Source organism: Rousettus aegyptiacus, unplaced genomic scaffold (genome assembly GCF_014176215.1).
Source record: "Rousettus aegyptiacus isolate mRouAeg1 unplaced genomic scaffold, mRouAeg1.p scaffold_m13_p_14, whole genome shotgun sequence".
NCBI lineage: Eukaryota > Metazoa > Chordata > Mammalia > Chiroptera > Pteropodidae > Rousettus > Rousettus aegyptiacus.
Window position 1 is genome coordinate 40,332,113 of NW_023416289.1, and position 27,776 is coordinate 40,359,888.

At 55.1% G+C, this 27,776-nt stretch overlaps 3 protein-coding genes and 1 pseudogene across 5 annotated transcripts; 1 reads left to right on the top strand and 3 right to left on the bottom strand.

Annotated features, from left to right (window-relative positions):
* Window positions 1-339: 339 nt before the first annotated feature.
* MAP3K10 (mitogen-activated protein kinase kinase kinase 10) lies at window positions 340-16,834 on the top strand. Its single transcript, XM_016166811.2, has 10 exons — window positions 340-2,050; window positions 6,169-6,349; window positions 9,188-9,336; window positions 9,813-9,988; window positions 10,574-10,820; window positions 12,254-12,370; window positions 14,240-14,414; window positions 14,505-14,617; window positions 14,963-15,622; window positions 16,222-16,834. Exons 1-10 carry the CDS (start codon window positions 1,366-1,368, stop codon window positions 16,542-16,544), a joined length of 2,826 nt encoding a protein of 941 aa, XP_016022297.2. The 5' UTR covers window positions 340-1,365; the 3' UTR covers window positions 16,545-16,834.
* Window positions 3,744-3,862, bottom strand: LOC118611817 (annotated as a pseudogene).
* A 166-nt stretch (window positions 16,835-17,000) lies between the features above and the next one.
* Window positions 17,001-19,185, bottom strand: TTC9B (tetratricopeptide repeat domain 9B). The gene is made up of 3 exons (XM_016166812.2): window positions 18,761-19,185; window positions 18,059-18,241; window positions 17,001-17,211 (listed from the first exon to the last, which is right to left on the bottom strand). The coding sequence occupies exons 1-3, from the start codon at window positions 19,173-19,175 to the stop codon at window positions 17,108-17,110; spliced, it is 702 nt and encodes a 233-aa protein (XP_016022298.1). The 5' UTR covers window positions 19,176-19,185; the 3' UTR covers window positions 17,001-17,107.
* Window positions 19,186-21,642: 2,457 nt separating this feature from the next.
* On the bottom strand, window positions 21,643-25,522 carry CCNP (cyclin P). Of its 3 annotated transcripts, none has more exons than XM_036231653.1 (6): window positions 25,497-25,522; window positions 25,220-25,417; window positions 23,571-23,726; window positions 22,831-22,989; window positions 22,587-22,738; window positions 21,643-21,869 (listed from the first exon to the last, which is right to left on the bottom strand). In XM_036231653.1, the coding sequence occupies exons 1-6, from the start codon at window positions 25,500-25,502 to the stop codon at window positions 21,704-21,706; spliced, it is 837 nt and encodes a 278-aa protein (XP_036087546.1). In that variant the 5' UTR covers window positions 25,503-25,522; the 3' UTR covers window positions 21,643-21,703. The 3 variants fall into 3 exon arrangements, with proteins under 3 accessions (XP_036087546.1, XP_036087545.1, XP_036087544.1); XM_036231652.1 differs by having other exon boundaries at window positions 23,571-23,885; XM_036231651.1 differs by lacking the exons at window positions 25,220-25,417; window positions 25,497-25,522 and having other exon boundaries at window positions 23,571-24,491.
* Between the last annotated feature and the right edge of the window lie 2,254 nt (window positions 25,523-27,776).

Below are 27,776 nucleotides of genomic sequence, written 5' to 3' on the forward strand. Positions count from 1 at the left end.
GTTGGTTTGTTTTTAAATCTGCCTTTGATTCTTGCCTTGCCATTTATAATTTTCGACCTAGACGTCACTTTCCTATGCGTCGTCTGTAAAACGAAGCCTTTGCGAAGATTTAATGATGCCATGTGTGCAAAGCACAAGATGTACATTAAGCCTCCCCCCCCCCCCCGCCCCCAATTAAAGTTCCTATTCTGGGAGGCGGGGGATTCCCGAGGATAGGAGTTCTGACTGCGGAGGCAGAAGAACCCAGAGCTGGTGGGGAAAGCAATCGTGGCTGTGATATCCCCAGGGCCAGTAAACGCATCCTCTCAGCCCGGTCTTCCTCGCAGAGGCCTCAGTATTACCCCGACTCCCTAACTTGCTGGAGCCACCAACTTGCTCTCCAGAGCCTGCAGCGTGGGTCCGAGAGCGAACTACATTTCCCGGCGTGCACATCGGGTTGAGGCCCCAAGGGACCGTCCAGCAGCACAGACCGCGTCCCGTCACGTTAGAGGCTCCAGGCGGTAACCATCATTCGCGCAGCTTATACTTTTCGCTTTGCGAAGAGCGTCAGTCACGGTCAACACCTTGGGCTGCGGCCTCCTCACGGTCTGTGAGAAGCGCTGGACCCCTCCTCTTTACCTCCAGGGGTCACCGCCTCCCAGGGACGGGCCGTGGTCAGCTTTATTCCCCCGGGAGGATTCCTTCCGCACCGCAGCGTCCCTACGGCGACCCGAGGCTGGCAATGAGGCTCTGAGAACCAGGGGACTGAGACGAGCCTCGAGGCCGCGCAGCCGGGACTACAACTCCCAGGCGGCACCGCGGCGGCGTCACGTCACTCGGGCACCGCCGGCGGCCCCGGGAAGCTGCGCGGGCGGGGGCAGGGGCTGCGGCCGAGCCGGAGGCGGGTGTAGAGGATGGGGGCCGCCCGGCCGCCCCGCCCGTGAAGAGGCCAAGGGGCGCGCCACCCCCGCCCCGCCCGGTGGTCGTGTATCGGGATGCGGAGCCGGGGGCCGCCGGTGGAGCTGCGCGGGGTGAGAGGCGCGGGGAAGGGGGCTGCCTGCTGCCCTCGCCCTCGTCCCCCACCGGCGGGCCCCGGCAAGAATTCGGGAGCCAGGTGGCCAGGCCTTCTTAGTGCTCTGACATTTTGGGGGGGCAGGTGAACCCGCCAGCCTACCCCTAACCCGCCCCGCCTGGACAGCTGAATCAGAGCGGACGACGCTGCCCTTTTAACGCTCCTGCTCCTGCGGAGGGCCCCTCAGCCATGGCCCTCAGGAGTCCCCTAGAACCCACAGGGACTGCCCCCCATCCTGGCCGCCGGAGCCAGCCCTCTGCTTCCCGCGGGCAGCCAGTGTGAAGCCTCCTCCTGCAGCCCCCGGCCCCTCCCCCATGGAGGAGGAGGAGGGGGGCGCGGCTGCCAAGGAGTGGGGCACGGCCCCCGCAGGGCCCGTCTGGACCGCGGTGTTCGACTACGAGGCGGCAGGCGACGAGGAGCTGACCCTGCGGAGGGGCGACCGCGTCCAGGTGCTTTCCCAGGACTGTGCCGTGTCGGGCGACGAGGGCTGGTGGACCGGGCAGCTACCCAGCGGCCGTGTGGGCGTCTTCCCCAGCAACTACGTGGCCCCTGGCGCCCCCGCCACGCCCGTGGGCCTCAGGCTGCCCCAGGAGATCCCCTTCCACGAGCTGCAGCTAGAGGAGATCATCGGTGTAGGGGGCTTTGGCAAGGTCTATCGGGCCCTTTGGCGTGGCGAGGAGGTAGCCGTCAAGGCTGCCCGGCTGGACCCCGAGCGGGACCCGGCGGTGACAGCAGAACAGGTGCACCAGGAGGCCAGGCTCTTCGGAGCCCTGCAGCACCCCAACATCATTGCCCTCAGGGGCGCCTGCCTCAGCCCCCCGCACCTCTGCCTGGTGATGGAGTATGCCAGGGGAGGCGCACTGAGCAGGGTGCTGGCGGGTCGCCGGGTGCCCCCTCACGTGCTGGTCAACTGGGCTGTGCAGGTGGCCCGGGGCATGAACTACCTACACAATGATGCCCCTGTGCCCATCATCCACCGGGACCTCAAGTCCATCAACAGTAAGTGGTGTCCTTCCCCAAAAAACTTGCTGCCACAAAACTATGTGAGGCCAAGCCTAGATGGTGGGAAATGGGGACACTAGAAAACCCTGCCTGGGGCAAGAAGAGGTAGCAGTATACCTTCAGGGCCAGGTGAGGAAAGGGTGGCCCAGAAAGGTGGAAGAACTACCTGCCTCCCAGGCTAGAGTCACAGTAGCTCAATAAATATGTCAATATGAACACTGTGACAGGCCCTATGTTCCCAGCATGAACAGGACAATGCCTGTCCTCATGGTGTTTCTTGTCCAGCCAAGACGCCAGAGTCCACCAGGCAGAGAGAGAACCCGGCCTGGAGTGAGAGTTTCTCAGCCTCGGTGAGATGGTCACAGAGGTCTGTCCTGGGTTTAGGTTGTTTAGCAGCATCCTTGCCCTCTACCCACTAGATGCCATTAGCATTCCCTTCCCCCCCTACCTCCAGTTATGATAAGGAAAACTGTCTCCAGACATTGCCAAATGTCCCCTGAGGGGAAAAATTGCCCCCAGTTGAGAACCACTTCCTGGAGTCCTAAGCCTCTGCCCCAGCTGGCCAAGGCAAACTGGAGAGGATGAAAGAGGAGGAAAAGGGCCATATTTTACCTAAAAGCTTCCAGGCTGCCAGGCCTATCACAGATTCTCAAAAGTCGATTGGTTGTTAAATGGGACTGAGGCCAGGTAGAGGGAAGGTTCCCCAGGACCCACACCTAGATCAAAGAGCATCTCATGATGTCAACAAATATTAATTGAGCACCTATTAAGTAAGAGCCAAACAGGGACCAGGATGGTCATGCCCTACTGGTACTCATAAACTAAAGATTTCATTCATTCCCCGGATATTTCTGAAGTGCCTATTGTGTGTCCTGGGTCCTTAAGGGTATAGCAAGGGAAATCTCACCTTTCTGGCTCTCTTATCCTTCCTCTGCCCCATCTCTTAAATCCATGCATTTCCACCTTTATTTATTCTTTCATTTGGTATTTACTGGGCCAGATCATGTGCTAAGCTAAAGGGACCACTGGTGAATGAGACCGGCATGTTCCTTTCCCTTACATGAAGTAGGAGGGGTTCCCCTTTGCCCTTGACTCTCACTTCTCATCTATTTCTGATTCCTGTCAATTTTAAATTTTGAAATTTATTTGAATCCATCTTTGCTGTGCCCCCATCACCACCTAGAACACGGGCGTGTCTTCCTTACCTCGCAGGCGTGGCATTTGTGCACTCGACAGAGAGTTCCCAACTGTCCGAGGCATGCCAAGCCCTGAACCAGAGTTGGGGAATGGAGCAAGACAGACACAGATAGTCCTGCCTTCATAGATGCTCATGCTCTAGCTCCTCTGAAATGCTGGGTGAACGGAGGCAGGACTGCTAGCCTGCTCCTCTTGAAGGCTGGGGCCCTTTCTTGGCTCTTCCTTGGCTCTTCCTCACCCCTGCTGATTCACAGCCTGCAAAGGGAGTATAAGGACAGCACTCCCACGCCCCCAAGTTTTTCTGTAGCCAGTGCCACCTGGACAAGGAGTTGGTGGGACTCCTTAGGCCAGACTTCCTGCTGTTCCATGCCTGAGACAGAGGACACAGGGTGTCCACAGCACAGCTTCCTGCAGTATCCTTTCCCCAGGGAGCTCATCATCTGGTGTCACTCATTCATTGGTTCATTCAACCAATAATTCTTTTTTATTTTCACTCCTACAACACCTGGTCTTCCTAGGTGGTCTCCCATCCAAGAACTAACCAGGCCTGACCCTGCTTAGCTTCTGAGATCAGATGGGATCAGGCTTGTTCAGGGTAGCATGGCCGTAGACTCAACCAATAATTCTTAAGCAAATTAAGTATACTAGGCTCTGTTCCAGGCTCTAGGATTACAGACATGAATGAAGCATGGTGCCTTCCTTATGGGAGTTACAGTCTAGTGAACAGAGAATAGAGAATATGTGATTGATATTTAGATGGAGAAATAACAAAATTTCCAGAGAGCATCAGAGGCTCTGACGGAAATAAAGCAGATTAAGGATAGGACAGAGATATCTCTACAGCAGATGGTCAGGGAAGGCAACATTTGAGCAGAGACCTGAACAAAGAGGACGCAGCCTTACAAAGACATGGGCAGGGTAAAGAATGTGAGGTGGCAATGAGTGTGCCTTGCTAGAGAAACAGCAAGGGGAGGAGTGAGGCAGAGATGGAAGAAGGTGAGGTCGGAAAGGTAGGCAGGGGCCAGATCACGACCTTCAGGGCTCCAGTGAGGACTTTGGGCGTCTTATACAGTGTAGTAGAGGCCAATAGAGGGTTTTAAGCAGGGGGCAACATGATCAGATATATACACTATAAAAGGAACTGATTTAGGCCCAGCCAGGGAGATGCAGAAACAAAATGTAGACCATGGGATCACTCCACAAACAGGAGAGATGGGGACTCAAGAAGGGGGGGACTTCTGGGAAGTAGAGTTAGGCTAGAGAGTCATGGAGGCTTCCAGGAAGAGGTGGCATTTGAGTCAGGCTTTAAAGAATGGACAAGATTACTAACTGTGTGACCTTGAGCAATATACCCAATCTTGCTAACCCTGGGTTTCTTCATCTGCCAAATGAGCATCATGGTAGAATTATCTCATTGTTATTGTGAGTGCAGAAGTAGCTGGGAATGGTCAAAGATAAAGGTGGAGAAATAAGGAACAATTATAGCAACATAACACACTAATAATATCTAACACTTTTAAAAGACCTACTGTTGCTTCAGGCAATAAATCTCTACTACAACTGTATAAGTTAAATACTATTATCATCTCCATGTAACAGAAGAGAAATCTTAGTGTTAAGAAAAATAGGTTATACAGCTAATAAATGACAGAGCTGGGGTTCAAACCCAAGCGGGACACTATACACTTTGGGGCCTCTGATAGAAGGCAGTAGAATATATCAGTTAAAAGATTGAGCTCTGATAACAAATGTGGTTCAAGTCTTTGCCCCACTATTTGCAGGCTGTGTGATCTTAGTCAAGTGACCTCATGTCTCTGAGCCTCAGTTTGCTAGTCAACAAAATGAGTTGTTTGCTAGATAATTAATGTAAAGGACTTATCACTGTGCCTGCCACCTAATAGTCTCCCGATAAACACCAGCCAGGATTATTATCATTGTTAGTGACCGTAGGGAGCAAGTAAGCTGGAACCATTCAATATGTTTGGGGGATATAGTAGTCATATTTTGTCACAATACTGTTGTGTAACAAGCCGTCCCCAAAACTCAGTATCTTCAAACTCCGAGACATTTATTACTGCTCATACATTTTCAGGCCAGCTGGAGGGTAGACTGATTTAGGTGAGGCTCAGCTGGAAAGGCTTTACTTCGCGTATCTCTCATCTTCCTTAGACCAGCGGTCCCCAAGTCCCCAACCCTTTTGGCATCAGGGACCGGTGCTCCTATGAGAATCCTATGCTTGATGATCTGAGGTGGAGCTGAGGCAGTGATATTAGCGCTGGGAGCGGCTGCAAATACAGATGAAGCTTCACTCTCTTGCTCATCTGCTGCTCACCTCCTGCTGTGTGGCCTAGAGGTTGGGGTCCCCTGCCTTAGACCATCTGGCTAGCCAAGGCACGTTCTCCTGGGGATGCAGAAGTGCAGAGGGCAAGCAGGCAAGCAAGGCCTCTTAAGGCCTCGGCTGGGACCTGGAACTCTCACTTCTGCCTCATGCTGTTGGCCAAAGCCAGTCACACGGCCACCACAGTAAAGAATGGAGAAGCGTGTTCTGCCTATTTAGTGCAAAGACCTGCAAAGTCACATGGGAGAGCGTGACACAGAAAGGAGTAGAATTGGGGCCATGAGTGCAGTATACCATAGGGGATGACATACAAAGGAAACCCCATTCGCCCCTTCTCCTCATGGATTATAGTTCCTACTCTGGGGAGGCTGAGAATTCAAAGCCTAGACCAAGGAGAACCAAGGCCCTGGCCATCGACCTTCCGCTTAGTCCAGGTTGGAGTCAGGGGGGCAGAGGGTACAGGGGGAGCTCCCTGCCCCTGGGAGAGAACAAGGAACAGCTTGCAGATGAGGCCGGGGCAGGACACGTGGTCTGTGCCCCAGCAGGTCTGGGGTGACCTGCCTTTCTTCCTACTCCACAGTCCTTATTCTGGAGGCCATCGAGAACCACAACCTCGCAGACACGGTGCTCAAGATCACGGACTTCGGCCTGGCCCGCGAGTGGCACAAGACTACCAAAATGAGCGCCGCAGGGACTTACGCCTGGATGGCCCCGGAGGTTATCCGTCTCTCCCTCTTCTCCAAAAGCAGTGACGTCTGGAGGTGCTGATGGTGGGGCTGGGGAGGCCTCCTGAAAATGGGGGAGGGAGGAGTGGGTGAGAGCAGAGTGGAAGGGACAGTCTCCCACTGAAGCCAGGGTCTGGCCTGGAGAAGGGACCTGCCAGCAAGGTCAGACCGGTCATCAGACAGGTCCCAAAGCAGGTGTCTGCTAGCAGAAGTGGCAGCTGAGGAAGACTTGGATTACAGTAAAAACTTCCAAAGATGTAGAGAGAGAATGTCAGCATTAAAGGCCTCTCAGACTCCATTCGGCACACTGCCCCCGCTTGTCAAACAGAAAATTAAGGCCTTTGGTGGCAACCATACATTCATTCATTCATCCAACTGTGTGGGGGGCTAGGGATACAGTAGTAAATAAAAATAGGCACATCCCTGCTTGCAGGGGTAGTAAGTAAATTCATACACAAGAAGCTGAAAGAACCTGTTTTTAAGTTATAATGTTTAAAAGGTAATCCACCAAAAAATGTATTAGATAGTGTCACAAGCCAGGTTGCTGGAGGGCTGGAGGATGGCTTTGCAAAAGGCTTTTCTGAAAAGCGACACTCGAACTGAGTTCAGGATGGTAAGGAGACAGACTCATGGAGAGTTTGGGGGAAAGAAGCTTCCCAGGCAGAGGGAACAGCTGGCACAAAGGAGGTACCGAGGTGAGGATGAGCTCAGTGTGTTCTAGAAACAGCTACAAGGGCCCATGTGGCTGGCTGGAGCAGGCGAGGAGGAAAATGGGAGGAGATGACATAGTGGAGGGAGCCAAGGGCCGCAGAGAGGAGGCTCTGGACTCGGGTTTATTCTAAGTGCAATAGAAGGCCATTAGAGGCATTTATGAATGACGTGATCTGATTCAGCATTACCGCATTCAGCATTCCCGGCTGTTTGGTGGAGAATGGACTGTAGGGGAAGGAGGGGACGGGAGGCTAGGGAGGAGGCTGTCACCATTGCCCTCGAGACTTGATGGTGGCAGCAGAATTCTTCAACTCAGGGCCTCCTGCTAGGGGAGAGCCAACCCCAGATCATTCCCCAGCCAAGGCTGCAGATGGACCAAGCAACAGGGCCATGGCTTTTGGGCAAACAGGTCAGACAGGAAATCACCTAGAGCAGCAAAGCCCTTTGGGGGAGGTCCCAACTGGCTTCACGTCAGGTGTTCACGTGTGGTTTCAGGTGTTTAGTGGAGCCATGGAACAGAAACTCCAAAATGAAAACAAGACTGAAGTTTCTGCTCTTGTGTGAAGCTCAAGACTGATAAGGTGCCCCCAGCATTAGGGACTCAGGGTCAAGATTCCTTAATGGGAGTGTCATTGGGCAGGATACTTCTTCCTCGTGCAGTACCAGCCTATACTTTTCAGGACAAAAGAATCCATGGTCCCCAGCCTCCAAACATCAGCAGCACTCCCCAGTCATTGTGACAATCAAAACATCCCACTCCCCAGTCATTGTGACAATCAAAACATCCTGTGCTAGTTTCCAAGGATATGGGAAAGGTGAAGGGTCATACCACTTCTAGATACAAGCCATTGTTAGCTTCCTCCACCTTGTATAGCCTTCATTCCCAAGTGCACTTCATGGTCCAAGAAGCTGCCTGAGCTCCAGCTTTTATGTCCACATTCCAACCAGTAGGAAGGAAAAAAGAGGAAAGGGCATCCCTGCCCTTTAAGGACACTTCCTGTGTAGTTGCATACTACACACCCTCTTTTGTCCCACTGGCCAGAGCAGTGGTCAGTCATATGGACATACTTAGCTGCAGAGGAACATGGGACATTATTTCAGGCAGCATATGCCCAGCACCATCCAGTTCACCAGCGCTGTCGCTGAGAACGAGGGCAGGGCTTGTGTCTGTTCGTTGCCTAGAATGGTGTCTGGGACAGAGTGGACACTTAATAGGTAGATGTCGAATGAATGCATGAGCGGACGTGGGGGGCATGGGGGTCTGCTACACATCAGACACTGCACACAATGGCAATCAGGATTCAGAAGGAGCATAGTTAACTGGAGAAGATGGACATGCAGGTGACTGTGGTGCAGCGACGCAAGCTCTGATGTTGTGTAGCCGGTGAGACACCATCATGGGCATCAGGCGGACTGTGGCCAAGTGTAGCTATGTGACCGTGGACAGGCAACTTAACCTCTGTGGGCCTGCACCTGCTCATCAGGTAAAATGGGGATCGCACCAGTACCTTCTACCTTCTGCCTTCCAGGGCTGTTGCAAGAGTGCCTAGCATGGGGTTGGCCTGGCCTGAAGTAAGTGCTTTATAAACATTAACTAGTGTTAACTTGTTTTTAGAGGTTAAGTGCCAAAGCTTCTGTGGGAGCATAGAGGGGGGGAACTCTAACCCAGGTTTGGAGACTGGAATCAAGGAAGGCTGCCTGGCAGAGGGGCACCTGAGTTGCACAAAGAGAAGAGTTTTCTCACCAAAGGGAACAGCATCTGCAAAAGTCAGAGGTTAGGAAGAACAGGACCTGCTCAGCTTCAGTGTGGCTGCAGGATGAGGCTGGGGTTGGCACAGGGGCTGAGAGCGCTTAGAGGTGAGGCTGCAGAGGTCATCAAAGGTCAGGGCTATGAAGGGCAGATTTGCCCAGGAGGCGCAGGGCACCCACTAAAGATTTTCAGGCAGGGTCAGGGGACGAGGGACAGAACAAAAGTGAGACCAGAGAGCAGCCCCACTGCATCTATTTGGGATCAGGCCACTGGAGGTCGCATCTGGTGGCTTCATTGGCCGAGGCTTGGTGTCGGAGTGAGGGAGACCCACCATAGGACCAGAGGCAGGACTGGGGTACAGGCCAGGATTGGGGAGGGCTGTGGCCTCACCCCTCCCTCTTCCCCACCTGCAGCTTCGGGGTGCTGCTCTGGGAGCTGCTGACGGGTGAGGTCCCCTACCGTGAAATCGATGCCCTGGCCGTGGCGTATGGTGTGGCTATGAACAAGCTGACGCTTCCCATCCCCTCCACGTGCCCCGAGCCCTTTGCCCGGCTCCTGGAGGGTGAGCCAGGGCCCCGTGGACAGGGCAGGCTCAGCTGGGGGTGGCAGGGGTCCTGGAGCCCAGACCTTGCCCCTTCACACCCATGCATACCGCTGGGCCCTGGACTGAGGGAGAGAGGCCAGACCTGTCAGACCACAAACGGTCCCCCCACACAGCTGGCTCCACGGCCCCCTGACCCTTGCCCTGGCCAGGCCTCCAGCTCTGAGGGCAACCCGTCAGGGTTCACTGGCCCTGGGATTCTTCCCCAGCCCCTGATCTGCCACCAGTCAGGGAGCAGGTCCAGGGGTTTCTCCCTCAGAGTGTCACCAACTGGAATAATGCCAGGAATTTGGCTTTGGATCCCTTCCCCTCGGCCCCATGGAAGCTGTCTGTCCACAGTCCCCTGAAGTCCTGCCTTCCACTGAGCAGGTGGAGGCCCCAGAGCAGGGCTGCTGACATCTCCATCCCCCTCCACTCTCCCCCCCCCCGCCCCCTAGAATGCTGGGACCCAGACCCCCATGGGCGGCCCGATTTTGGCAGCATCTTGAAGCAGCTTGAAGTCATCGAACAGTCAGCCCTGTTCCAGATGCCACTGGAGTCCTTTCACTCACTGCAGGAAGACTGGAAGCTGGAGATTCAGCACATGTTCGACGACCTCCGGACCAAGGAGAAGGTGAAGGCAGGGGCAGGGCGGAAGGGGGAGGGATGGAGCGAGACCCCTGAGTTCCAATACCTTGAGTGGGTCTTTCCCCTGAGCCCGGAGTTTGGGGTCTGTGCAGGGCCAGGGGAGCCTTTTTTGCATATTAAGAAAACACAGCCCCTTGTTGGCGGATGCGTAATAAAGAGCCACTCTGCCCTGAAGCACTTACAACTGATACCGTAGGACGCCAGAGGCTGGTTTTTAAGTACAGCAGCAAAATGAGTGAGAGAAGGAAGGGGCTACTTGAAAAAAGGATTCGCAAAGTATAGATAACTGTTGGATGATGGCCACATGGGGGCGCACTATTCTCTCTCTGCTCTTGTGGATGTTCGAAGTGTTCCAAATTGAAGAGTTGGAAAATTAAAAATCAAAGAAGAAGAAAAAGGCACCCTTTCCCTGGCCCAACATGGACCCCTGCCCTGGCGCACAGCTTGGCTAGTGTAGTGTGAGCTGGATCATGCCCTCAGTTTGCCCCTCAGCAGTACGCCCCTGTTCTGGGCCCCAACCCGACCCAGCGGGCCTGGGGCCCGCCCCGCAAGCCTCCCGTCTCCTCTCCAGGAGCTCCGCAGCCGGGAGGAGGAGCTGCTGCGCGCGGCGCAGGAGCAGCGCTTCCAGGAGGAGCAGCTGCGGCGGAGGGAGCAGGAGCTGGCGGAGCGCGAGATGGACATCGTGGAGCGGGAGCTGCACCTGCTCATGTCCCAGCTGAGCCAGGAGAAGCCCAGGGTCCGCAAACGCAAGGGCAACTTCAAGCGCAGCCGCCTGCTCAAGCTGCGGGAAGGCGGCAGCCACATCAGCCTGCCCTCTGGTACCAATCTCGTCCCTTGAGCATCCCCCAAGAGGCCACACTGAGATCATCCCTAACCCAGGGTTTATTGCTTCCTTTTTTTTTTTTTTAACTTTTTTTTTTTTAGTAACTGTATCACACAGAGAAAACAACCAAAAACTGTACAGCTTAATGAGTTAGCGTAATTGCCCCCGTCAAAGCAGAGAGAACATAGAACCTGAAGTTGCCCTCCACATGCCCCCTCCAACCCCTTGCCACACCCCAAGAGTAGCCCTGTCTTGACTTTCAGGGCAATCACTTTCTTACTTTTCTGTATACTTTTGTCTCCCAACTATTTGCTTCATATATTTTAATCTGCCTCTTTTTTCCCCCTGATCAAAAATTGGTCGAGGATACACCATGTATGCTGTAGCGTTTCCCACAGCCTGGATTCTTGCCTGTATCCCCCAGTATCACGTCAGACGTCCCTATGTCCCCAGAATTTCCTATAAACTGGTATTAGGTTAAACCATATAAAATTGTTGGTGTTTAGTCCTTTTTGACCTACCATAAAACAGAATTTTCACACGGATCTTAAGCCTTAATCAGTTGCAAGATCGGGTTCGATTTTCGTTGTCGTTTTTGGCAGACAGCTCCCTAGGTAATGTCAGAAGGCACATTGTGCTGGTCGTCTCTCTGTGACATTACAGCCATAGAGCGATGCCTAGAACAGCACCAGCCCGCAGTGCAAGTCACACGTGAAGTTTTCTACTTTCTAATAGCTATATTAAAAAGAGGAGAAACAGGTGAAATTAATTTTAATAAAATATTTCATTTAGCCCGATTTATCCAAAATACTATGGTTTCACATGTAATCAAGAAAAGAAATTGCTAATGAGATATTTTACCTTCTTCAACACTAAATCTTTGAAATCCAGTGTGTATTTTATATTTACAACACATCTCAATCTGCTAACTTTTCATCAAAAGTTCTCAACCTGTATGTAGGGTGCATAAAATTTACAGTTGAGAACATAGATTCACACACCCAGTTGTTCCAAACATGCTTAACTATTTCTGATGACTGAACCGCATATCTGTTTTTAAAGGTGAACTTTAATTAATGAAGGTAAAACTCCAGTTCCTCGGTTGCACAAGCCACATTTCAGCTGCTCAGTTGCCACGTGTGGACAATCAGGTCTAGATCCTTAGCAAGGGCAGCAGTTCAAACCTGAGCTTGCATCACAGGTACCCAGAGGGCTCGTCCCACCAGAGCTGCTGAGTCGGGGAGAGCTGGAGAGCGTGCATTGCCAGGAGGTTTACACCTGATGTTGATATTGCTGGTCTGGGGACTGAACTTTAAGAACGGCATGGAGGAAATGCAGAATGGCGGCATTCCATCTGTACTTCTATAAAGGGGACTTCTCAGGTTGGCCATGGAACTATTTGCTTAGGAAAGTCTCTCTGTTTTGCAGGATTTGAGCATAAGATCACAGTCCAGGCCTCTCCAACTCTGGACAAGCGAAAAGGATCCGATGGGGCCAGCCCCCCCGCGAGCCCCAGCATCATCCCCCGGCTGAGGGCCATTCGCTGTGAGTATCTCCCACAGCCCTGACCATCAGTCGGCAAACTTCTCTGAGCACATACCATGCACCAAGCCAGAGGACCAGCAGGGAACAAGACAGGCAGGGTCCCCTCACTCCTTCCAATCCAGGAGAAACAGACAATACACAAGTCAGTACGCAGGATGATTTCCTGTAGTGACAAGACTGTAAAGGAAATCAGGGAAGGAAATAAAAGAGAAGTGTTGCCATCTTACATCGGGAAGGCCTGCCTAGGGAGCTGGGTTTTGAGCAGGGACCTGCCTGGTAAGAAGGAGCAAGACACATCACGATCTGAAGGAAAGGTGTCTCTGGTAGAGAGAGCAGTGAAGGCAAAGGCCTGGGCGTGGCATGTTCATCAGCCCTGAAGGCCACCTTGGCTGTAGTAGAACGAATGGGAGGCAGAGCAAGCAGTAGGTTTGTGGTCGGGGGTTCCACAGGGGCCTGATCACTCCAGGATTCGAGAGCTGGGACGAGGAGTCTAAATTTTATTGGGAAGGTGATGGGGGAGCCCCTGGAGGGCTGTGAGCAAGGCAGGAATGTGATAAAATGTACCTTTTCCCTCTGGCAGTTGTGAGGAGCGTGGATGGTAGGAGGGCAGGAGTAGGGGCAGGAGACAAGTGAAACAGTGGGGGCTGGCCTGAGGTAGGGCCTCGGAGGGGGAGATGGCCACATCTGGGCTGTCTGGCAGAGGTGTAGCCACTGGGGTTTGCTGATGGGGTAAAGGATACGGGGCTGACTCCCAAGTCTGTTCTACCCCTCCATTCACCCCTAGCCTTGCCCCACACACAGCCCCCCCTGCACACCTCTGTTGGGTACAGCTTTGTACCATGCAGAGAAGTTATTCTAATGAGGGACACAAAGACAAATAACAGCTGAACAGTGGTAGTTAATACTGGTATCAGGGTGCGTTCAAAGTGTGACAAGAATGGAGAAGACAGCGTGACTGACTCTCCAGGGAACAAACTACCCCAGAGCTGGAGGCTTAAGGGGCAAGCAGCCAACCAGGCCAGGAAAGAGACTGAAATGGAACAGAATCCAGTGAAGGGAATAGCATGGAGGTGTGAAAGCGCCCCCCTCGGGGACCTGTAGATGTGACTCCTGACCATGGCACTCATGCCTTCTGCCTGGGATCCCAGCTCTATCCCCCTCCCTCCACACCAGCCATGCGCTGGCCACCTGGCTGTCCCATGCACTCTCAGACTGTCCCACCCCAGGGCCTTGGCATTTGCCGTCCCCTCTGCCCGAAATGCTCCTCTCCATTGTTCCTACCTGACTCAGTCCCTCACCTCCTCAAGTCTTTGCTCAGATTCTTCCTCCGCAGGGGAGCTTCCCCAACCTCAGGCCTCCCCGCTCCCTGCCTAGTGTTTCCCACAGCACTCACCACCTCCTAACGCCTGCACAGACGACTTAGGCAGTATAAGTCTTGTTGATTGTCTGTCTTCACCCACTGAAATGCCAACTCCCAGGGCAGGGGGTTTGTCTGCTTTGTCCACTGCTGTCCTCTCAGCACCCGCCCACAGGGCTTGGTGCAGAGCAGGTGCTCAGTAAACACTTGGGAATGAATGGACAGTTGAAAGGTTAGGGTTGAGGAGTGATGGAGATGAGGCTGAGGAATTCAGCTGGGAATAACATATGAAGGGCCTCAAATGCCCAGCCGGCCAGGGAGCTGGACCATTGTCCTGACAGCAGGGGGCAGCTGTGGAAGGATTTAGAGCAGGGGAGGGCTGCGATTGGAGTTAGAATCCAAGATCCTCCGGCTTCCAGGTGGAGGATGAATCCAAGGTGGGAGTGAGGCTGGGAGCCCAGCGGGGACAAATTCTCCAAGACCTTGTAACCAAGTGGCTTCTCTCGGCCCAGTGACTCCTGTGGACAGTGGTGGTGGCAGCAGCAGTGGCAGCAGCAGTGGTGGCAGTGGGACATGGGGCCGCAGTGGGCCCCCAAAGAAGGAAGAACTGGTTGGAGGCAAGAAGAAGGGCCGGACCTGGGGACCCAGCTCCACGCTGCAGAAGGAGCGGGCTGGAGGGGAGGAGAGGTAGGCGGCCACCCTGCGCCCCGCGCCCCACCCCTGGGCCCAGGGCCCCCAGAAGGCCCATGAACCACCCCCATTTGGTTCCCCCTGCAGGCTGAAGGCTCTGGGGGAAGGAAGCAAACAGTGGTCATCAAGCGCCCCCAACCTGGGCAAGTCCCCCAAACACACCCCCATCGCCCCAGGCTTCGCCAGCCTCAATGAAATGGGTAAGACAGGGAGGGTGCCTTCAGAGGAGAGGGGAGGGGACATTCCCTAGCCTAAGGGGACCTTAACCCAAGACAACACAGTGATCGTTCCCCAGGGTTACGGGGAGGAAGCCAGATTCCTGGGCCAGAGATTAGGTGGCGTTCGTGGAAAGGGGGACAGTGGTCCCTGGAGTGGGGGCATCGCTCCTGGGAACAGGGTTGAAAGGATATGGATTCTAGAACTATGCTTGGCCGACCTGGTGCCACTGTTGGAGGGATCTTTGGGGGCAGCCCTTCGCCTCCAAGTCCCAGAGGCCCTGGGGCTAGGGGTACCCAGAGTCGAGTGCCGCCCTCTCCCTCTTGCAGAGGAGTTCGCAGAGGCTGAAGGAGGCAACAGCGGGCCCTCCTCGCCCCACAGCACCCCCGCCTACCTCGCGGTGCCGCTGCCCGCCGGGCCCTCCCCGGGGGCGCCTGCGCCCCCCGCCCGGCCAGGCAGCCGGCGGCGCTGCGAGCTGGCGCTGCTGGGCTGCGCCACGCTGCTGGGCGCCGTGGGCCTGGGCGCCGACGTGGCGGAGGCGCGCGCGGCGGACGGCGAGGAGCAGCGGCGCTGGCTCGATGGTCTCTTCTTCCCGCGCGCCGGCCGCTTCCCGCGGGGCCTCAGCCCGACCGCGCGCTCCCCCGGCCGCCACGATGACGCCACCCCCAGCCCGGGCCTGGCGCCCTCGGCCACCCTTGTATCACTGTCGTCGGTGTCTGACTGCAACTCCACGCGTTCTCTGCTGCGCTCTGACAGCGACGAGGCCGCGCCCGCCGCACCCTCCCCGCTGCCCTCCCCGCCCGCGCCCCCGTTCAGCACCAACCCCCTGGTGGACCTGGAGCTGGAGAGCTTCAAGAAGGACCCCCGCCAGTCGCTGACGCCCACGCACGTCACGTCCGCGCGCGCCGTGAGCCGAGGGCACCGGCGGACTCCGTCGGATGGGGCGCTGGGGCAGCGCGGGGTGCCTGAGCCCACCGGCCCCGGCCCTGGTGAGTGAGGCAGCCCGTGCCCAGGGCACAGAAAGCAGCCCTTCTCCTCTACGAGGTCCAGTGTCCCAGCCCTGTGGCCACCTCCTGTTTAGAATGCAGAGGAAGGGGCAGTGTGTCGTCCTGGTCCTCACTGCTGAAAGCATTGTGGGTCCCTGGGTGATTGAGACACAGGGTGAAGCGGGGTTGGTGAACTCTAAAGCCCACAGGGACCAGGGAGGTGACATTAATAGCCATAGCTAATACACTAGGCCCTGTCTCCTATGCCTTTATTAAGCTGACAAAGGTGATTGGAACAGACGGTGTTAAGAACCTCCTATCAGGCGCTGAGCTCCTGTTTACAGTTATTACTGTTTGATTTATTCTCTCCTCCGTGGGCAGGTGCTGTTATCCCAGCTCAGAGATGGTATCACACCTGAGGTCTCTGTGCCCCTGAGCTGTCTGCCTGACCCTGGCAGAGAGAGTTGGGAGGGATGAGGGCTTTGTCGCTAGCAGATCTTTTGAGAGAAATCAGAAATTCCAATTTTTGTGTCAGCTCTTCTGACTTTTGAGTGCCACCCTGTGCCCTCTCCCACTTATCTCATCTGATCCTCTCTTCCCAGGCCTGCGAGATCCCCTGGACTTCCCCCGCCTGCCCGACCCCCAGGCCCTGTTCCCCACCCGCCGCCGGCCCCCTGAGTTCCCTGGCCGCCCCACCACCCTGACCTTCGCCCCAAGGCCCCGGCCGGCTGCCAGCCGCCTCCGCCTGGACCCCTGGAAACTGGTCTCCTTTGGCCGGACGCTCACCATCTCGCCTCCCAGCAGGCCGGACACCCCAGAGAGCCCTGGGCCCCACAGCATGCAGCCCACGCTGCTGGACATGGACATGGAGGGGCAGAGCCAGGACAGCACAGTACCCCTGTGTGGGGCCCAAGGCTCCCGCTAAGGCCTGCCCACCGCAGCCCGCCTGGGCAGCCATGAATGTAGCGCCCCAGGCCCCGCCCCAAGCCCACCAGGCCACAGGGAAGGGGAGGCCTCGGGCAGGATACTCACTCTATTTATTGGGGAAGGGGGGAGGGGGGACATTTAATTTATTCCTTTGTACCCCAGGCGCTAGGGCCCTGTGCCCGCCTTGCAGTGGGGAGAGGGTGGGCAGGGATACTCAGGGACAGGGCGTCATGGGGGATTCGGCACAAAATGCAGCATTAAAGGTAACCCCTGCCCCCTATAGCAGTTGACCATGTGTCCTTTCCTGGCCCAGGCCCTGATCCTGACTCATCCTCAGTGGGGCACCCCACACCCCATGCTCCCTCCCTGGGCTCTCTGGATTTCTGAGGTCCAGGGGGTGAAGCCCAGGCCTGTGTCCCCTCCCTAGTCCCCACAAGAACACCACACAAAGAGGTTGTGGTTACCAGTGATGAGCACTTTACCAGCAAACACATAAGTCAGGGGAAATTAGAAGGTGAGGTGGGAGAGAGTCAGGGTCGGGGCAGTTCCTCCAGGTTGGCCTCAGCCAATGACATCCCTTGGCCCCGCCCCACTGTCTTCCCGCTGGAGGCTGCACCGGTTCATCTTCAGCTGAGTCAACTGGATGTAGCGTAGGACGTTGGTGTCTGCAGGAGAGGAGGGCAGGAGATTATTTGGGGCATCAGGTGACATCTGCTCCACCTCAGCTCACACATCATTGTCCCCAGCCTTCAGTGGCTCCCCAACACAGCTGGTATTGCCAGAGCCCTTCTCCAAAAGCCCCGGCCCAAATGAGCAGAACAGGGCTTGTCACACCTCCAGACTGGCATTTGCCATGCCCGCTGCCAGGAATGCCTCTGCTTAGACTTTGGTCACACTTCTACTCATCCAGTGACAAATACAAGAAGCCTGCTCTCTGCAAACCACTTACCAGAAATTCTTTTGCCTCTGTTCCCATGGCCCTGGGCCATGCACCAGTTGCGCTCCCTCTTCATTGCTCTCAATACAAAACTGTATTGTCTGCACACACACGCACACGCTCCCTAACTGTGACCTCCCAGAGGGCAAAGAACAAGCTTCCAGCTCTGCCAACTCCCCATACTACCCCTCAGCAAATTTCCTGGCATTGCACACCCTCGGCTCTGACTCCCAGTAAGTGCTGCCCAAATGGTGGCTGGGAGAACAGGTGAATGAAAAGGTGAGTGTGGGAATGGGTTAATGAGTGAGCGGATGAATGAGTGGGGGAATGGAAATGAGGGGGTGAGGGGATGAGGGAGCTGCTGAGTGGGAGGCATCAAGACGAATCAATGACTAGATCAGAGATGGTTAGGTGAATATCAAGGAAGGGTGGGTGAGTGTGTAAGGGGCAGGTGGGGGAGATGGACGTAGAGTGGATAGTACAGCACTCCCTCGCAGTAGCTCTGCCCTGACCCTCCTGCCCTTGGTTCCTCTGCGTCAGCCCCTCTCCCTGCTCTGCCCCGCCCCTCACCTCACCTGTGGGCTCCCGGCTGCGGGCCTCCTGCAGGTAGCGTAGCGCGCGTGCATAGTCACCCAGGTGGTAGAAGGCAATGCCGGCGCGGTAGGTGGCCTTGAAGTTGCCCTGCTGTTTTTCCAGCACCTTGAGACAGTACTCGCGCACCCGCTCATAGTTCACCAGCTCTGACTGCAGCAGGCAGGCTGCGGGGAATCGGGACGGGTTATCTCAGAGCCTGCCGGCACCCTGAGACCTCACCTGACCGCGAGGAGCCTGGCTTTCAGGCTGCAGGGAAAACCCACCGTTTCCCAGGACTGAGCGGGGCCTTGGGAGTTTCTGACCAATTAGAATAGACTCAATCTGCGCTGCCGCTAGAGGGCGCAAAAAACACAGACGCGCTCGCGGGCGATTTCCGTAGGGGGAGTACTACTAAGGGCGCTCGCTCTCAGGTGAGCGGTAGGGATCATCCAGGGTAAGCTTTTCTCACCTGAGGGTCGCGGGGGGCAGCCCAAAGCCCATTTCCTGCATCCCAGCTCTTTCCATCCCTATGGTCCCCTACACCCCGACCCCTCTCCTTGATAAGTTCTGAGGTCTCCCCGCACAGAACCCAGCCCTGGCCCCTTCAAGCCTCCAGCACCCGCCCCACCCAAGGCTTCATGATTGCCTCTCATTCCTCATCCCTGTCACATATGCATCCTGTGCGCCCCACGACGTCCACGTACCCGTGAGAGAGTCGTAACATTCCACCTCCGTGCTCTCCACCAGGCGCCGCTGCTCCTCACTGAGGCGGGCTGGCCCCGGGCTGGTAGTGGGCCCAGGGGCGGGGGCAGGCAGGCCTCCAGGGCGAGCCCCCTGCGCTGCCTTCAGCTGCAGCAGTGCCCGATGATACTTGCCGATGGCTTCCCGGAACTTCTTCTCTCGGTAACAGCGCTGGCCCTCCGTCTTGAACGCCACGGCGGCCCGCAGGCTGCTGTCGAGCGCCGCGCCCAGGCCCCCCGACGGCTCTGGGGCAGGACCGGGCCTTGCCGAGCCATGGCGAGGGCCAGGGCCCGGTGGGGAAAGGGCGGGAGGCGGACGCGGCGGAGGCTCTGGGGCAGCGCTGAGCATCAGCACCGGGGACAGCGCACCGCGCTGCATTGTGGGAAACTCCTGCGGCCGCCGCTGCAGCTACCGCATCGTCCCCCGCGGGGCCGGTCCCCACCCTTTCTCCGCCCCCGCACCTCCGGCAGCCGACTCCGGCTGCCCCCTATGGGTCTAGAGAAACCCCTCAAGACTTCCCCACCTTCTCCTTCAAACCAGCCTAGTCCTCATTCACCAGCCTGGCTTTCTCTCCTTTCCATTCCTCTTACTCTCCCACCCTCCTGCCTGCTCTCCTCCGCTGTGCTCAAAGCCCCCAAAGCTTTCTAGAAGGAAAGGACAAGTCTAGGGGAAAGAGCAAGAGAATATCAACCTTGTGGAAAGCTGGTTTTCAGCCCACGAGGCATTTGGCATATTGGATAAGGACACAGGCTATGGACTCGAGCTGCCTAGTTTCTGTTCCCTGCTTATTTTTTCAATACTTGTATGACTTGGGCAAATCGCCTAAATTACCTGGAACCCAGTATCCTCATCGGTAACATAGGATAATAATAGCAACTTTGAAACTCATTTGTGTATCTATGCAATAAACAGATTTTCACTGATATCTTTTCTGTGCCCTGCTCTGGGCTGGGTGATGCTGGAGCATAGCAGGGAGTGAGAGAGCTTCAGGTTGTACCCTCACTGGGCCCCAAATCCACTGGGGAGACAGAGGGTCGGCCAGTGACAGCCCAGAGTGGGCTAGCTGGAGAAGCTGAGGCAAAATGGTCATGGTGGGATGGGAGAGGCATGGGCAGAGGAGTCAGGTCCAGGATAGAAGATGCACAACAGGCTCTGAGGGCCCAGAGGAAGCGCCTGCCCTAGACAGGTGGTGAGTGACAGCTTCCTGGAGGAGAGGATAACTCCGTGGACAAGAGAGATTTCCTTCTTGCCCTCATCAAGCTCACTATCTAGGTAGGAAAACCAGTGGGAAAGCAAGTAAGTGGCAGCCTAGAGTGAGCAGCACAATCATAAAAGAGTGTACAGAAAAGGAAACATGAGAGGCTTCTGAGAGAAAAATGGAGACTTGTCCTTCAACCCTTCTTAGCCACTTACTTAGCAGTGGAACCTTGGCCAAGTTCCTTGATCTGCCTTACCTTGCCTTCCTTCTGTGTGACATGGGGATGACACGTGAGTTTACTTCAGAGTAGTTGCAGGGACTGGATTATGTTATGCAGTTAAAGCACTTAGCACAGGGCCTGGTACAGTAATGGGAAATTAACAACCTTTCTTATCATCTGTGAAACTGTGAAGTAGGTGATCAGAAGTGCCTGGCTCTGAGTCAGTATCTGTATACGATTGTTAAATGAGTGAGTGAATGAGTGAGTGAGTGAGTGAGTAACTTTATTGACACTCTCCCATCCCCACAAGACCCTAGTTTGTGTCTCAGTCCCAAGCACCAAGTTTGTATTTCCACTGTCCTCTCCCTCTACCACTGCATATACTCTCCCGGGAGGTCCAACCAACAGGCCCAAACCTGAACAGGGCACCTTCCATCCCAATACAGTATCTGCTTCTATCTCTTATTGTACTTTGCCAAGTGATTCTCTCCCCCATCCCTGGTCCTCCTTGAACATCTCAAGGGCAGAAACTTCCTCCTCTCTGCACCTCCAAACCTGGCTTGGTTAAGGGTCTAATATTCCTGAGGTTGAATTCCAGAGAAGTGAGGTCACCTTTCTGCACCTCAGGCATGTTTTTGTTTTAATTTAAAACGTGGAGATCCACAGATTCATAACATATTTTCTGAACACCTACTTAAATGGCTAGGTGCTAGGGGCTAGGTAGAAACCGGGGACCACTGTCCTGACTCACAATCCTGATAGAACGCGGTGCTAGCACTTTCGAAACACCTACTAGGTATCAGGCAATGCCCTAAAGCTTTACAAGTTTGTTAACTTACAACCTCATCACATCTCAATGAGGTTAAGTAAATCAGGTCCCATTTTCCAAATTCTTGTCATCAAAGATCTATATTGTTACAAACTAATGACCCTCGCAGGTCACATTACGTGATGTGTTGTATTTGTGCAACCACTAAAAAATGTTGAATTAGCATCCAACATATAAAAGCAGAGATATTTATGAAAGTGCAGATTTTCATCTTCACTTGAATAAAATCTGAAAATCTGGCAACATCCAGGTAACATTCATGACTGGGACGGGCATTTTCAGTTTCCCACAGTTCCCATCCCTCCTAAATTCTTCCCAACTCTGAGGCCAAGGGTCACTCAGCTTGTGTTACGATTTTCCTCTTAGCATCTCTGTACACCTCTCCCGAAGGGATTTGCGCTTGGGATCAGGGTTTGAGCCGGCTGAGCAGCGCTTGCTGAGAAGCCCGCCAGTGCCCCCTCGCGGAAGAGTTCGGAATTCGCATCCATTAAGGAACTTGGTGAGGACATCCAATCAGAGAAAAGCGAGGCCCGGAAAGTGACCAATCAAAAGCGAGAGAGGGGCTGGAATTCAACAAATGAGGACAGAGAGTGCTTGGAATAAAAACTCTTTTATTGAAGTGGGATGCGGACACACGCGGAATCTTTTTTGATAGGGTCTCAGCGGGGCCCCGGCTGGGGGCGGCGGAGCAGACGGGCGGCGGCAAGGCTGGTTCCATGGCGCTGGGGCCGCGCATACTTGAGGAAGATCGCGGCGCGGCCGGGTGCAGGGCCTCGGAGCGCGGCGCGGGCCATGCACGGCTCGAGACTGCCCAGTTCCGCGGGGCTGCGTCGGGGAAACGGAGAAATGAGGTGAACGCAGAGGAAGTGGTGGAGATGACCTGTCCTCAGAGCTGCGGACTGGAGGCCGAGAAGATGCGATGACTTGCGTCCCTGGGGACTGCCCGGGGGCTCTCTCGAGGTCGGACACTCATCTAGAGTGCCTGGAAGGAGCTGAGGAGCGACAGAGCCCTCGGGGAGGGAAGGAGTGGGGATGAGGACAAGCACGCATCCAGCTCTACGCAGGGGGCACGGGCTGGGAGCAAAGATGATTCACTCTGCCCCTCGGTGGTGTCGTTAACAAGGAGGTGGGAGCTCTAGCAGCTAAAGGGACGCCCCGTTCGCGGCTAGTGAGCCAGGAAACTTGAGGCTGGCGGACCTCTCATTCTCAACCCCGGAACGCAGTGAGAGCATCTTCTGGGCCTGGGGAGATCTTATCTCACACCCTGGATAAGATTAAGAGTCCCCAGATCTGGATAAACACCCCCATTCTCTCAGACGTGCCCAGAGAAAAGCAAATGGGATCCGCCTCCCCCCTCCCCACTCCGCTAGGCAAACACACCATTCTCCCCTACACTCAGAAAAGTCAAGTCTAGGTGTCATCGTGCCCCTTCTCCATAATTGTTTCTCATTCTCTGTGATGGTAAACACAGCAACCAGAAAGGCAGATCTCTGAAGTCACCGACTCTCAGGAGAGTGGAGAGGCCCACCGCCGTGTCCGTACCTGTAAAATGCCGGCTCCATCCCAGAGCCCGCCCCGTCAAGCACGCGGTGCGCCAGACTCAGCGCTGCAGCTGCAAGGCGACCCGGCTCCCACCCAGCGGCCTCGGCCTCCAGCAGGGACAACTCCAGGAAGTAGGTAGCAAGTAGCATCACCTGCCAATGCCGGAGGTAGACTAGCAGACCACGCCCCTAGCTCCGCAGGCCGCGCCCCAAGTCCGTGAAGGCCACGCCCCCGCCCCGCTCACCTGAGGGCTGCTCCTGGCCAGAGCAGCGAGTAGCCCAAGGCAGAGGAGCGGACCTGGGTGGTGCAGCCGGAAATCCAAGCGGCTCAGGACACGGCGCTCCGCGCGTAGAAGCTCGGCCTGTGAGAAGGAGCCAGCGCCCAAGAGGCAGAGGGAGGCGGGCTGCGGATTGTGGAGAAAAAGGTGTTGTTATTCCGTGCCATGGAGCACTTGGGATCGGTTCCGTCCCATTTCTGGACTTCTGTATCCTAGTCTGTAAAATGGAGCCAATGATTTGTTGTCTGGAAGTCGCGGAAAACAGAGGCTTCAGAGTCGGAAAGACCTGGGTTCGAGTTCAAACTCCACCATTTACGCACTGTTACATGGATATTCGCGGGAGCGTTCTAAGACTCAGTTCTTCTGTAAAAGGACGGTATTGCTCCTGCTTCACCACGCACTTCTGCTGAAGCACTACGGTTAGTCATTTTAACTGTATTTACTCAAGAAAAATTATAACTACTGTAACTATTCGAGACTTAGTCCAAGTCCCAATTGCTGACTTTGGGCAAGTGTCTTCCTCTCTCTGGGCCTCAGTCTTCTCTGTTAAAGGGACACATTGATAGCCCTGAATTTATACAGGTCTGCTAAGATTCCGAGATGATTTAAAGAGCTCGCTGGGCACAGTGCTCAACACAGTAAGCGTTCATCCTGGGACTGCGGCGAGTAGTAAGGGCTCCACCCTCCCAGCCCCACCCCGGAAGTACCTCGGGAAGCACGCACTCTTCCACTTTGCACGCCACGAACAGGCAGGCCACGCCCAGCAGCTGCAGATGACGTAGGCGCACTCGGCCCGCACGCAGGTAGGAATCGAGCAGGTGCACGGCCAGGTAGAGCGTGTCCCCTGCGAGGCCTAGGTACTCCTGGGGAAAAGTACGGGTGACCGCCAGGCTGCGACGCAGACCCAGCGCCGCCCTCTCCCCGGTACGTACGTGCACCTGAACCAGCCAATCCACCACCAGCGCGCGCATCTCCGGGGTCACGGTGCGGGGCAGGGCCCTCCGGGGCGGCGCACGGCACACCTGGGGTTGGGCAGGGACGGCCTCACTCTCCGCACCTGTACCTCGGCTTCTCTCCTGAGCGCTAGCGCTAGCCGCAGCATCCCCGCACCAGCTGGACAAGACATGAGTGCCAAACCCAAACTGGCCTCCAACAACTCCAGACGTGCTGCTCTTGAACCCTGGACTTTTTTCTGGTCGCCTCCTTACCCATCTCTCCAGTCTGCAGCCCCCATGGCCACAGGACCTCCAGGGCATCTCCCCCTGGGTCCTCAGACTCTGTTCATGGTCACCAACTCTCAGAGCACCCAGAAGGGTCTTTATCAAAGTACGAACCTGGCCAAGGAGCTCTCCAGCTCAAAACCCTTCCTGGGCTTCCAGTACCCTCGGGAGAAAATCCTAATTTCTTTTAGACTCTCTCAGGCCCTGCCCCTGCTCTAACATCACCTTTTTGTGCTCTCGAGTCACACTCCAGCCACACCAGGCTTCTTTTGGTCCCCGGCTCTGCCAAGCTCATTCCTACCTCAGGACCACTCCCCCTGAAGTGGTCCTTTCCCGGTGCGTTGCATTGCTGACTCCTTCTCAGTCCTTCCAGTCTCAGCTAAAATTTCCCCGACTTTACCCATACTCCTATCTCATCACCTTATTTCCCTCAAAGTACTTTTCAGTCTGGAGAGAGCAGGTGTTTCCTTGCGTGTTTTGTCTGTCTGCCCCACTAGGCTGCAGACATCACAGGGCAGGGATTTCTGTCCCAATGCCACTGTATCTAGGTTTCTAACGGAGACATGGCCCGGAAGAGACGCTCACGTTAAATTTGTCCCTTCGGTGTTCCTTCTGACAGTGCCTGTCTCAAACAGATGTCTGTGGGACTACCAACGGCCTGTGTTTTGGTCTTCGTGGTCGTTCTAAAATTATCACCTACATTTGCTTGCTCGTCTCCCTGCATTGGGGACAGACTGTCTATGTTGCTCATCACGGCATCCCCAGTGCCTAGAACATGCTCTAAAACACTCGTTAATAAATCGCTAAATATTTTTTAAACGAATAGAAGTGACGAACGAGGAGCTCTGAGATATCGAAGGAGGGGCTGCAAACAGGTTGGGGAGGACAGAGAAGAGCATTCGAGGGTAACTGTGCGGGGGTGGGGGGGGACCCAATCCACGAACTTGAGGCGGGGCTGGGAAGTCAGTGGGACGGGAAGAGACAGACTACTGGCAGGGAGGGAGTTCAGAACTGCCTGTCGAGTGGGCTCCTGGGCGAATCCGGCCGCTCTGGCTTCGGCTAACCCGCCCAGCTCCGCTACCCTCCGGGGCTTGGGGCGGCCCGCCTTCCGGTGGATCCCTCCCGGGCCCCCTCACCAAGACCTCGGCGAAGATGTCCCCGGCGTACTCGCGTTCCCCCTGCAGCCCCAGCGTGCCGAGCGCCTCCTCCAGCCCCGGAGGCGCGCACGACCCCGAGGGCCTCTCCGGGCGTCTTAGGGAAGCGCTCGTGCCCGCGGAGACGACATCTGGGACCGCGGCGCTCAGAGGCTCTGGGTCGAGGGAGGCAGCCGGACTCTGCAGGGGAGACGGGCTGAGGTCAGCGCCTGCAGGGAGACCCTAGGCGGGAGGTGGGACCCCGGTTCTTGCATCTCACCAGCATCCTTCAGACTAGCGTCAGGGGCGAAACAGAGAGCCCACCCCTTCCTGATGGAACAAGGACCCCACGCGCGGCGCTTTAAATACGTCTGGGCGCATGCGCGTTGAGCACGCCTCACCTGGGCAGGTGCGTTGGAAATGCAGGGTGCTGCACAAGCTGGCTTTGCCGCTCCGAACCCTGTAAGATCAGGAAGCTGGAGTCAAGCCCGCGCCCTGCCACTTACGACATGACCAGAAGCAGCCCCTCGGAGCCTCTTTTTCATCAGCTACGAAGCGGGAATTATTTCAAACTCCAGCCGACAGAGTTGTCCTGAGGATTTTGTAAGATTGTCTTTATTATAAGTGGCCAGCACAGGGCTTAATACAGGCAAAACTCAAGACGTGGAACCTACCAGTCACTTCACGAATATTTACGGAAGCTCTGTGTTCCGTGCAGTGGGAGTTGAGCTGCGAGCGACCCAGCTGCAGCCACTGCCTTTCCAAGCCTGCGCATCCTCAGCTGAGCCTGTGATGGGGCCGAGTCACCAGCAATCGGGCTGGACCAGTGCAGCGGTCCGCTCACTGCTCTCTCTGTTCCCAGCCCCTACAGTCTCTTCCCTACAAGCAGCCAGAAGGGATCCTGTGCACACCTAGTAAGTCAGATCACACTCAGCCTCCGCTCAGAACTCCATCACGGCTGCCATCTCCCTGAAAGTCCACGAGGCCCTATATTATCCTCCACCCCACACACACACCTGTGAACTCATCTCCTATTGCTCTTTCTCTCTCTCTCACTCCCTGTCCCACTGCACTGGCCTCCTGGCTCATCCTCACCCGCACCAGGCACACTCTGACATCAGGGCCTTTGCCCCGGCCATTTCTTCTGCCTGAAATGTTCTTCCCTCCGGGCCCCCTCACTTCAAGGTGTTTACTCAGATGTTACCTCCTCCGTGGAAGTGTCATCCTGAGCACTTTATGTCCCTATTCTCTGTACTTATTCTTTTTAGCATTTACCGCCTTATTTATTGTCTCCCTCCTGACTAGAAAGTGAACCTCATGATACAAGGCTTCTCTGGCTTTTCATTGCTGTAGTCCCAGAGCTTAGAACAGGGCTAGGCACACAGTACTCACTCAATAAATATTTGTTGGATGAATGAGTGAACAGGCTGAATTTAATTTAGAAATAGTGGTCTAGAGGGACCACTCTGAAGAGATGACATTGGAGCTGAAAACTGAAAGAGCCAGGAATGCAAAGAGAGGGGAGAATATCCCAAGTGGAAGAAACAGCCTGAGCAAAGACCCTGAGGTAGAAAAGAGCTTTCTATTTTCAGGTATTGAGAGGCCAGTGAGGCTGGAAAAGCAAGCAGAGAGAAAAGTGTGAGATGCTGGACGAATGGCATCCTGTCACACTGAAAACCAAACTCCTTACCTTGGCCACAAGGTCCCTTTGGCCCCGTGTTACCTCTCTAACCTCATTTCCTTCCGCTCTACCCCTCCCTCACTCCACTTGAGGCACCCTGTCCTCTTTTTGTTCCCCAAACACATCAGGTACCCGCCTGCCTCGGGGCTTTTGTACTTGCTGTTCTCATCGCCTGACACTTGGTGAGAACCCAGATATTTACATTCTCCATATCTCTACACAAGATATAACTATAAAGGCAACATAGTGGCTTTACAGTGGAGAAATCTGACACCACCTTAACCAAGTGATCAGTCACTACCAGTAATGGGAGAGATGGTCTCATGTGCCTCCTGATAGGATGCACCGAAAAGGGCACATCATTTCTGGGAATTTCTGCCAAAAACAGCATGTACCTAACCACAAGGAAACATCCGGCAACAATCCTGAATGGAGGAGCATTTTGCAGAATAACTGCCCTCCCTGTAAGTGTCAAGCCTCATAGCTGAATGCAGTTTGTGAGCCTGGATGGAGTCCCTAGCCAGGAAGTTTTTCTTCCGTACACAAGGACATTAGTGTGACCATTAGTGAATGTGACTAAGGTCTGAGAAGAGCTTGTTTCAGTGTTAATATCCTGGTCTTGATTATTGGGTTGCAGCTCTGTAAGAGAATGTTCTTGTTATAGGATATACAAATGTGGAGGGGGGAGAGGGAGGGAACAGTAACTGTAAACACACAGGAGAACCTGTGTGTGAGGGGGGAATGAGATTATTTTGTACTTCTTCTAAATACATACATTGAGATTTATGAGAAGTTGCAGAGTTCTCATATACCCCATTTTGTCTCATTTAAGGAACCAACAAAGATACGTTATTAAAGTCCGTGCTGTATTAAGATTTC

Bases quoted from the DNA above. Each gene is read 5' to 3' on its own strand.
- MAP3K10 (XM_016166811.2), top strand. From the start codon at position 1,366: ATGGAGGAGGAGGAGGGGGGCGCGGCTGCCAAGGAGTGGGGCACGGCC. The intron at 2,051-6,168 runs GTAAGTGGTGTC...CCTACTCCACAG, and splicing joins GGACCTCAAGTCCATCAACA to TCCTTATTCTGGAGGCCATC. The intron at 9,989-10,573 runs GTGAAGGCAGGG...TCTCCTCTCCAG, and splicing joins ACCTCCGGACCAAGGAGAAG to GAGCTCCGCAGCCGGGAGGA.
- TTC9B (XM_016166812.2), bottom strand. From the start codon at position 19,175: ATGCAGCGCGGTGCGCTGTCCCCGGTGCTGATGCTCAGCGCTGCCCCA. The intron at 18,242-18,760 runs GTACGTGGACGT...GATTCCCCGCAG, and splicing joins ATGTTACGACTCTCTCACGG to CCTGCCTGCTGCAGTCAGAG. The intron at 17,212-18,058 runs GTGAGGTGAGGG...CCTCTCCTGCAG, and splicing joins CCGCAGCCGGGAGCCCACAG to ACACCAACGTCCTACGCTAC.
- CCNP (XM_036231651.1), bottom strand. From the start codon at position 24,119: ATGCCCTGGAGGTCCTGTGGCCATGGGGGCTGCAGACTGGAGAGATGG. The intron at 22,990-23,570 runs GTACTTCCGGGG...CACAATCCGCAG, and splicing joins AAGAGTGCGTGCTTCCCGAG to CCCGCCTCCCTCTGCCTCTT. The intron at 22,739-22,830 runs GTGAGCGGGGCG...CGGCATTGGCAG, and splicing joins TGGCCAGGAGCAGCCCTCAG to GTGATGCTACTTGCTACCTA.